Raw genomic sequence first — 10,483 nt, forward strand, 5'->3', positions numbered from 1 at the left:
CTGCAACTTTATGTTATACCATCACTGCCAGGCTCATTGTTAGTGACGGCAGCTGTATTACATTATATGTGCACCCAACAGCTTGAGAGCAATATGGTGGATGTCAGTAACTTGTTAATTTGTTTTATTTGGATGGAAATGTGTGAAGATATATCTAACAGATGCATCCAAAAATACGAGTATCGGCATCGGCCTTCAGCGGCTGAACGTGCTTGAGCTGTGGTTTCATACATCCCTTCATACCTCCGTATTCATCCCTCCGTCCCCGCCGCCCATCTCCTCTCCTCTGTCTCTTCTCTGACCTATGAGTGCTAAGAGACTGTCACCATGGCATCAGAGAGCCCTGTGGCCCCCTCCGTCCAACACCGGCGCCAGCCTTGACTCGGACCTTTTCATTCGCTCATTAATTAACACGACTGACCAATCAAAGAAGACGATGTGCGCTTGTCACCCGGCGCATGAATGCCTGTTAACCCTCTCTTTTCTCTTTGAGACAAACACACGTCGTTTTTGTATGTGTGTGCGCAAATTTCAAAATAAAGTTCATCTCTGGCATGGCAAAACCCCGCTGTCACAATAAAGATGATATTTTATTTTTCTACAATGACACTCTTGTTAGTTGTTCATTATGTAGACAGGTCATATGACTAGAAAGAATAACAATAAGACTTAATTTTAAACGTCAGCTTCCTTTACAGTGTTTAATTGCTTAGAGAAGATTATTCTTTCGACAATTTTATCACACCCCAGAAAATGGTCATGAAATTAAGATGATGTATTCAACGGAGTGGGGGCTCTGAAACTAATAACATTTTTATGTTTTAATTTATTTTGAATATTCATCAAGGTTCAAGTTTTACTCTTTGTTTTGTAGAAATATAGAAACAACTAAATACACCTTGTTATTTCACCTTAAAACAAAGTAATGGCTAACTTCAGAAATAGGTGAGGAACTAAGGTGTACAAACCTTTAATAATTTGCAAATGTTGACAAGTATTTTCAAATAATTTAGCACATGGCATCTGTACAAAATAAAAGTACAGCAAAATTAGCTGTAAGATGAACCTCATATCACTAAAGACCATAGCAGCAATATATTGCTCCATTTAAGTATTGCAATAAGAACCAGTAGTTTTAATCTAAATCAGCTCTTCCCCTGGACTATAACTCTGATTGGACATTGATGGATGAACTCTGGGTAATTCATTTATTTCCCAAACTGTAGATTTATTGTGTTTTGTGCTGCACCTCTGAAGTCGAAGTATTTGAAGTGTGGCTTTACACAGTGTTATTAGTCTCAACGGGGTAAGAACAGTGGGGCATTCTTCCTGCGGATGTTTCTATGGTAATTGAGCTGTATGTGTTTGCTGTCTGGGTGTGTAAACTCTGGGTCATTACATTCGGGGGGGTTTCAACAGAGGTCACTTATCACTGTTGCCCCAGTGATGAGTGCGTGAGTCTGCACATGCTCGTGTCTTTACACGTGTGTAAAATGTGTTAAATATACTTTCTCTTGCATATACAATTATTTTGGATTCTTTGAGCAAGGAGTCATGAAGTATTGCTTTTAAGAATATGACAAAGAAACCATTAAAACAATGTACCTTTAGTAACTACAGTATTAACAAAGTGTTAGTACAAATCATAGTGGTAAAAGCAACAGATTTTATAAAGTCTCTTATAGTTAAGTCTCCAACAACATCATAGTTTGATGATAGAAAATGTATAAATTGATGTATTTACAATGTGTTCATTTAAAAAGTGAGCTTCCCATGGGTTATAAAGCATAGGTTCTGCAGTACCTAAATACTGTGTAGGTATGGTAGCCACTCTGTCTGTCTGTGTGTGTGTGTGTGTGTGTGTGTGATGCACATTCTTTTAGTTCAAACTAAATATGAAGCTACTGCTGATCCGATAACATGACAGTATTGCAAGTTACCACTGAGAGGCGCCCACGAGTCAGTGACATTAATGACTGAACTTTGGTGTTACATTCAACATCATTATTTTACACTGAATTTTTTTAACTTCAACCAATAAGTGTCCTTTTCGAGTATGTACACCAATTATTCTTATTGAATGACAAGGTCACATAATTGAGAATTGCCAAGAAATGATTAAGACAGACATACCGAGAATCATTGAAGACAACTCACACAGTGATAAAATCAATATTTAATAAAGATTATCCCCCCCAGAGAGGATATAAGGCCAGAACACAGCATATAGCGTCAGGGTTCAGTAAATGTTGGACTGTAATGTTGAATTTTAAAAAAGGACAAACCTTTATAAGTTGTCTGAATCAGATGTGAGGGTTTGGGGAGGATTTCTCCTTCATTCTTGATTCTGTCCTCCCCAAAATACTTTCAGTTAAATGTTAAGTGGGCCAAATTTTATTTTGTTTAAAACACAGCAAACAAAATGAGTCATTTTTAATGAATCAAATACATCTCAGCAGTCCCCACAATGCAATGCTTTCTCTACAAGACATTATGATTTACGTATGTCCTAATTAGCTTCCTTTTAAATATTATGTCATTTTATACATGTATAGACATTAGTATTTTACATGTACCACTTCTAAAATGCAGTTATTGGATTGACTGTGACTAAGTTTATGTTTGAATGAGACTGAGATAAGGCTGGAACATAATTATATTACCAGTGTTAGAAGCTATTAAAACTCATATCACACAGAAAAGACTGAAACCATAAGTTTCTAAATTTATCACAGGCGTGAATGTGAGCGAGACTGAAATAGCAGACTCTCATTGCACGTGTATATTTATTTTCAAATTTAGAGACAAAGTGTTAATCAAAGGGTTTACTAAAAGTTGATTTCGGGTTATAATGCTTACATGCTGTATATGTCTGCTAATTCTTTTGTTTCTCGCAGTGAACCTGGTCCTGCCATCGTCTGAAAAGTGAATCAAAAGTGAATCGGGAATTAATTCTGCAAGCAGATCTCTAATTTATAGATTACTTGTAGAACGATTAGCATAAAGATACTTCAGATCACAGTGCAACCCAACCTGTGAGAGCACACACACACACACACACACACACACACACACACACACACACACACACACACTTACAACCAGCATACATAGAATGAATAGATGTTTTGATGCTTTTGCATCTCTTCATCTTCCTCCTCCCTCCCACTCTTCACAATTTGCTGCACCCAGACACCTTACAGTCGTATTTCTGTCTCTTCTACTACTCTTTATTTCTAACTTCTAGGTGCTTTTCACGTTTTCTGTTGTAGCAATTGTTGAGAGACCTACTGCTTTTTCATTCCTCCCTGTTTTATTGCATTCACCCATCTCCATTCTTTCCTTCGCCTCCTTATTTGATCTGCTTTGCTACATCCAGGTAGGCAAATTCGATCTCCCGCTCGGCGGGGCACGTGCTGGTGAACTCCTCCCTCTGATAGGCGCAGTTGAGATACCGCCACACCCCCGTCATCTCCGCCGGGATCTCAAAGCCGCGGTATTTCTTAGCTACGACCTAGAAACAGAAAAATGGGGACAGAATGGAGTTGAAAGGAGATGGGAACAGTCCAAATACTCTCAAACTCCACACAGGTTATCTGGATGTAGAGCTGACAAATAAAAACTAGGCTGAACCTTGAGGATGTGTAGTTTAGGAAGGAGGTTGCAGTCAGCCAGGGTGAGCTCAGCCCCGTCTAGGAAGCTCCTGGAAGACTCGGGCAGGTCGCCCGGGGCGTAAGCATCGATCTCCTCAGGCAGGGGAGTCCGAAGGAAGTCGTCAAGACGCCGAAGAGACTTTAGCAAGGCTTTCTCTAAGACTGGATGGATTCACAGAGGTACGGAGAAAAAGAGAAGTGGACAAATGGCGAAATCATTCTAGGTCTCAACCACAAAACACCGTTAAGGAAACGGTTCTATATAATCTTCTCTTACCGTCGTTGGTGTCTTTTCTCGGGTTTTTGATGTAAGCTGAGAACTTTGCAAACACGTCGATGCCGGCTGTGTTGGCCTCTCGATGTTTGGGAGCCAGTCTGGGGTAGCTAGCGTTAAACAGACATCAGAGAGTCAGCCTCAAACTTTTATCATTGAGGCTCATTTTCAGTACTGTACTGATACAGTGGGAACTTACCTGAGTGTAAGAATAATACATTTGGAATCATAGGTAAGTTTTGAAGAAGGCAAAATATGGTGCAAGCAATATGTCACGGTCTGGCATTTTAGTTTTCAGCCTCTTTGTTAAGAGTGTTTTCTGTTTCCAATTTTTATTTTGTAGGCTCTGTTTCTTGTGTGTTTTTCTGTCTTCACTTCCTGTCCTGTTATTTGCTGCCCCAGTCCTCATGTGTTACAATGTGTTAAATTGCACCTGCCTTCCTGGTGTGTGTATATAAGTCTCTGTGCTCCCCTTTGTCCTCTGTCAGATTGTTTGTCGTTCAAGGTGATGTCGTGTCCTGCTGTCCTGCTTTCCTGTCCTGATCTCCCGTGTTCTGTCCTCTTGAGGCTCTGCACCTCTGAATCCCATTTGTAAGCTTCCTTGTGTTTTTTGTTTCTCCCTTTAGTGCTTCCGTTGGTTTGTCTGGTTAAAGACCGTTTCTATTAAATAACTATTTTGTTTATACTCTGCATTTGGGTCCTATTGCTTATTGTTTCCCCAAATCCCTGACACAGTAACAGGGAAAGATTTTGTAAGGAATTGAATAAGCCCGAAGAGAACAATGGAAGCTGTGGCCTAAAAACAACCAGAAAAGATTAACTGTGTGTGTCTCAAGGAAAAAATGTAGTTGGGATTTTCGTTTTAGAAAAGGTCTTAAGTACTCATGAAGCCAATCATAACCTTCTGGAGCTAACTCCAGGACTAACATGTCCTCAAATAACGACCTAAACAGTCATATGTCGCTACACTGTGATCTGTTAAAGCCCCTAACTGACACTGGGCAAATATCTGGCACCTTATTTGTCACCTTACATGTTTGTTTTTGTTTAATTTAAGTCACAAAGACAGAAACTGGAAAAAAGAATTAATTGTTTTTGTTGGGACAGAGGTGAAACTGGGGATTCATAGCGTGGGGACAAGACCACTCCCATTATAGGATAACAGTGATCACTCAGAATATATTTGGATTGATTAATCACGACACATCCCTCTGAGGGGATGAGTGACCATAACCATGGACAAATCCCCAACAACATTACAGAGCGAGTCCTCAAATATGCATTAATCTTTGTAATGATGGATTTATGGACTTCAAGCTACAGCCTGATCACATCCTGCATTCTCCGTCAGAGTTGATTGGATGAATTGATGATTGGATGTAAAATGCTTATTTGTTATGTTATGAATCATCTGCATTCGCCATGTCTCTACTCCACTCATTTATTCCGTTTTTTAAATTTTTTTTAATGGCCACCCATCTGAATACACCATGTGTGTTTGTGTACCGCGGGGGGGTCAGTTTCTCCTCCAGGAACTCCTCGATCATGTTGACGTCCACCTTGACCTCGCCGTTGAAGGTCACAAACGGAGGGTTGGTTCCTGGAGCCAAGTCCTGCAGGTCAGCCGGCTTTCTGAAAAAGGTAAAACACAGACGATCACAAAGTTTGCGATGACAACAATTGCACACTTCACTGTGTTAAACAGATATTTCACAGAACTGTTGTTTAAACCAGTGTGGTCAGATATCTGTATCCCTATCTTTTATATATCATGACTTCTACCACGGGTTTGTCTCTCAATTGGGCCAAAATAGCCATGTGACAGATTGGAACATGATAAAAATGGGTGTAATATAAAATATATAGCTTTTTATAACTGTAAATGGAATAGATATCAGTTTATAGTGTTACTTGTGGAATGAAAATTCGTTTTTATAATTATTATTTTTTTGGCTGGAGGTTCTGTTTTCCTGAATCAGGATACAAACGTGTAGATATGTCAACTGTTATCTCAGTTTTCATTTCATTTTAACATGGGTCGTGATCACTGCTGCTTGAAACTGAAAGACAAGTATACAGATGTCAGTCCAGTCTTTTTTAGTTTTAAAAATGTTTTACTTTAGGAAATGAGCAGAACCGAACTGAGCAGAAATGGATTCAATTTAATACAATATTTTTTGCACAGCGCTGAATCATAATATACATTATCTCAAGGCCCTTTACTTTGGGGGACTGAAAAGTTGATTTATATTATCTAAAAAGTTACCAACCCAGATCTTAGTCATAGGACAGCATCTGATTTTTAAACTGTTTTTACTTAAAGTATACCTTATTTTTTATTCCAAATTTTCTGTTATTTTAACTATATTAATAATTCTCTCATAAAATTAGGAGTGAATGTTTAGATGGATAGATTACCGTTTGAGGTCCACAGTGGTGACGTTGAAGATGACTCCTTTAAGCCACAGGATCATGAAGAGTCTCTGAGAGAATGGACAGTTACCAATGCTCTCCCCGTCACTTCCTGCCTACACACACACACACACACACACACACACACACACACACACACACACACACACACACACACACACACACACACACACACACACACACACACACACACACACGGGAATGCATGCATACAATAGAGACACACCCACACATGCACACACACCCATGCCAGTTCGGAAAAAAGAGCATATTTTAGATCATCTTCAAATCCTGAGTGTCAGAGCATATCTGTAGAATGACTAAAATCGTCTGCCAAAACAATGCATCTGATAATGAAGCTATACAGAAGGCGATCCCAGAAATATTAAACATAAAAGAAGAGTGAAATCATTCTACCATTTATGTTTGTCCCATCAGACAATAAGTGAGGCGCCACCGGCAATCCCAAACACAGACTCTTTTGACAGACCCACGCACTGGAGAGTGTGAGTCCATCAGCCCTCTTGGTTATGTAAGTGGAAAGGGAAGCAACTGCATTTGACTACATTTGCAAACTTGTGAACATGAATGGAGAAGATGTCTGTGCTTGCATGGCACAGAGAGCACACACACAGGACAAATTATGCAATCATCCTTTTCCTCGTCATTTGACAACAACACTGACCTGTCAGACTTCACACACTATGCCAGTGGGTGCTGTACACACAGTTTACTAAATGTGAGTGTACGACCTTAAGTATCCAAAAACTTATCATGAAGTGTAGAACACAGCAATCAGAATTAGAATCAGTCTGGTTTTATTGCAAAGCAGGTTTACACAGACTTTCATGTGGTGTATTTGTGCAAGTGTAAATATACAAAATATTCCAAAAATACTATAAGCGAGGACACTGGACCAGACGCTGACTGACCACCACAGACATCACAATTGTGAACACCACAGCTAGTCACAGCTTCCACTGGACAGGGGCCAGAGGTCATCGACCACTGAGTCAAACAGAGACAGGCCCCTTCCTCCATATCCCCCACACTTGTTATCAACTTGGGTCACATGAAACCTGAGCCAACCGAGACACTATGTGGATGAAGCCCATAAGATGTAGTTAAAAGCCTGTAAAAGGGTAGTAACTGTACCTTGAGTTTAAGATACTTTGGTAAACTATTGCTCCGAATGGTAAACATAGAAGTATGAGCATTTAGCACCCGACATGACACTGACTTTTCAAAAACAATGCTCAGTGAATATAATCAGGAGGATGTACATATTTACAACATCACTTACCTTAACAAACAACTCAATGGTAGGAAAGCCAAGTTTTTTAACTGTTACGTCGTACCAGGACATGGTGGACAGTCCATGTGTCACACTCAAATCACTCAAGAGACATTTTTCTTAGCCTCCCAAGTATAATCCACAATTAATCCGTGTCGCCCGCTTGGTCATCTTCCAATTAAGCCATGAAAACAAAACACCAGTTCCACGTTTGTGTGTGTCTGTGTGTCTCTGACTCGTGGTCAGTTTTGTGTGAAGTTGGAAGGCGCAGAACAGAGGCTCACAATTTTTCAGAGAGGAGTGGGTGGCGATGGAATCTCAACCCCAGCAAACACACACACACACACACTTACAAATGGACCCATCCCAGCGGCCCATCAGTCTGACATTAAGCAGGATTCTGAATTCTTCTTGGAGTCAGATCTGATCCTCCACTTGCTTCAGCCATTTTTAACTTTTTCTCATAAATCCTCTAAACAATAACTGACAAAATGGTCCCACTACAGGTATATGGAGTCCCTGAATATTACTCATGACCGTCACAAGATGCAAGTTCCACTTCAAAAGGGCGTTAAGACTCCATAGCTTTACTTCATGCAGTTAAGTTATACAAAATTCATTTTAAAAACACCAGACAACAGCAGGCCCAAGTGAACACAACACTGTTCAAGCATTACAGGTTCCAACATCAATGAAGGCATCACCATTCTAGACTCTGCAGCTGGTGCAACAGCGAATGACTGATCATTGTTTAAGATGGGCGACAATACAGCTTCATCAAAGCTAAGCCAAAGCATCACAGTCTTCCCCTGGTGGCTGGATATCGTGGGTAATCATAAACCCCACCTCATCCATGTTGGCAGATCGGACATATAGTCAAAATACATATAAAATAAAACATTTTCAAAGGTGTGATGCTGATAGAATAAACACATTTTCGAGATATGGTCTCCACATACAGACAGACATTTGGAGGAGACCTGAAGTCCATCTTTACATACAGTCTCTGTCCTCTGACCTTTAATGGATCATTTGTCTAATTCCAAAATCTCTCTCTGTCCTCTGACCTCCCAAAACTTCTCGCCTTCATATCCCTCTTTCCACCTTAACATACATTCCAATGAGTCATGACCAAAGGTAAAAAGACTCCTTATTGCTCCCTTTTATTTCAATCTCCTCTCAGAATTCAAAGCACACCTGCCACACTAAGAATGCTTTTATTTATTTTCGGGGGCCTGCCGGGGGGTTAGGCTAAGTGCAGCTCAAAGGATCAACAGTAGACCGACTAACTGGAAACAGACCTGATTTTAATAATAGTCAAATATAGGCCTTAGATATTATTAAAACAGTGAGGAATCATGGATACTTGTTCTTTTTGTCTTTGTTGAGCTTGTTTACCGCCTGTCCAACATTATGTTAAGGCAGTATTTATTTGGAGGAGAGCTTGTGTTGTTGTTGCACCGCTGTGTGACCAGACCTCTCAGGACCAAACAGCAGGCTAATCAGCTTGTAGCGTGAGAATGCAGAGATTAACCCTGCATGCTACTGGCAACAGCATAGAACTGTTGTACTATTCAGCCATTAGTACCCTGAACCTGGTTCCTTGGATACATCCTAGAGGCTGTAATCATGTAGTCTGTATTTATGATAATATCTATCTTAAACGTCATTTTGTGCTATAAATGTATTGTTTATTGGTCTTTTGTCTCAGTGGGGGTGAACAAAGCCAGTCTGAGCTATGTACATTGAGGGCTGCTGAGTCCAAGAAACCCAGAAAGATGCTTGACCTTTTCCATAATATTTCCATCCACTTCAGTCTATGCTGCCAGCAGAGTCGCTGACAAAGGAAGCCATTGTTTGACTGTGAGCTCCCACAGAGAACAAGCTTGCTGTGTGTATGTGTGAAGCAGCTCTCAGATATTAGTGCATTTTTTTTCTTGGTGTTAAACCTCTCTGCTGCCCCTCAGATGGCTTTTATTCTCACCTCAGTTAGGAATGTGCTGCTTAACCACAGAGCAAAACCTCTCTGTGTGTATTTGTGCAGGTTGAGACGATCTATACATTAGCATTTATTGCAGAGGTTAGGGAAATAAAAACTTACTGCTATAAATATCACAAAACAAAGATCACATTTCTAACAAGGAAGCTGAATTTGCAAAACCTGTCATGATCAAGTATAGTTCATTCGAGTTACTTTGTCCACTACTTTTAGAATTGCATGCGTGCAGCAATGTAGGATACCTTGCCAGATGGATTAGGATATCACTGTCTTAATGGGATAAGGTAAGCAGATCAAGATAGGTTGTCTCCCTCACTTGCTCTTTCTGTATCGCACACACAAGCAAACACAAACACACGCAAGCGCACGTAAACACACACAAACACACACAAACACACACACCCACAAAACAAAGTTGACTACTTAATAAAATGCCAACGCATAGATCATCTTAACCAGTTCAACTCTCCATAAGTACTTGGTGTTCTCAACAGCTTTCATGAATGCATGCTTGTCTGAAAGGAGAAGAGGTTTTTCTAAGAGCATTACTATTCAAAATATACATGAGAAGTGTACAGTATGTATAGTGTACAGCTGCTAGCCTTATGTGCCATGGTTCTTTTTTTCAATCGGCGTCCTTCAGGAGTGCTTGTCTGGGATCATGTCCATTGGACCATAGCTTGACCAAAGAATGTCCTAAGATTGATGATGGTCTCTTGATAAATGTCAGTCAAAGTACACTGGTCCAAAGCTGTTCATTAGCTGCTTTTATCTGGCCTGAGGGCAGTCGAGTAGAGCCTGGAGCAAGCTTACAGCTTGGGCCTGTATAG

General features: G+C 40.2%; 1 protein-coding gene across 1 annotated transcript; it reads right to left on the reverse strand.

The window, feature by feature from the left end:
• Positions 1-3,080: 3,080 nt before the first annotated feature.
• Positions 3,081-7,913, reverse strand: LOC132996619 (chloride intracellular channel protein 4). The gene is made up of 6 exons (XM_061066930.1): positions 7,664-7,913; positions 6,346-6,455; positions 5,434-5,559; positions 3,931-4,037; positions 3,634-3,815; positions 3,081-3,514 (listed from the first exon to the last, which is right to left on the reverse strand). The coding sequence occupies exons 1-6, from the start codon at positions 7,724-7,726 to the stop codon at positions 3,353-3,355; spliced, it is 750 nt and encodes a 249-aa protein (XP_060922913.1). The 5' UTR covers positions 7,727-7,913; the 3' UTR covers positions 3,081-3,352.
• Between the last annotated feature and the right edge of the window lie 2,570 nt (positions 7,914-10,483).

The sequence above is a fragment of the Limanda limanda genome, chromosome 23, assembly GCF_963576545.1.
Source record: "Limanda limanda chromosome 23, fLimLim1.1, whole genome shotgun sequence".
NCBI lineage: Eukaryota > Metazoa > Chordata > Actinopteri > Pleuronectiformes > Pleuronectidae > Limanda > Limanda limanda.

Bases quoted from the DNA above. Each gene is read 5' to 3' on its own strand.
- LOC132996619 (XM_061066930.1), bottom strand. From the start codon at position 7,726: ATGTCCTGGTACGACGTAACAGTTAAAAAACTTGGCTTTCCTACCATT. The intron at 6,456-7,663 runs GTAAGTGATGTT...GTGTGTGTGTAG, and splicing joins CCATTGAGTTGTTTGTTAAG to GCAGGAAGTGACGGGGAGAG. The intron at 3,515-3,633 runs GTTCAGCCTAGT...TTCTGTTTCTAG, and splicing joins CTAAACTACACATCCTCAAG to GTCGTAGCTAAGAAATACCG.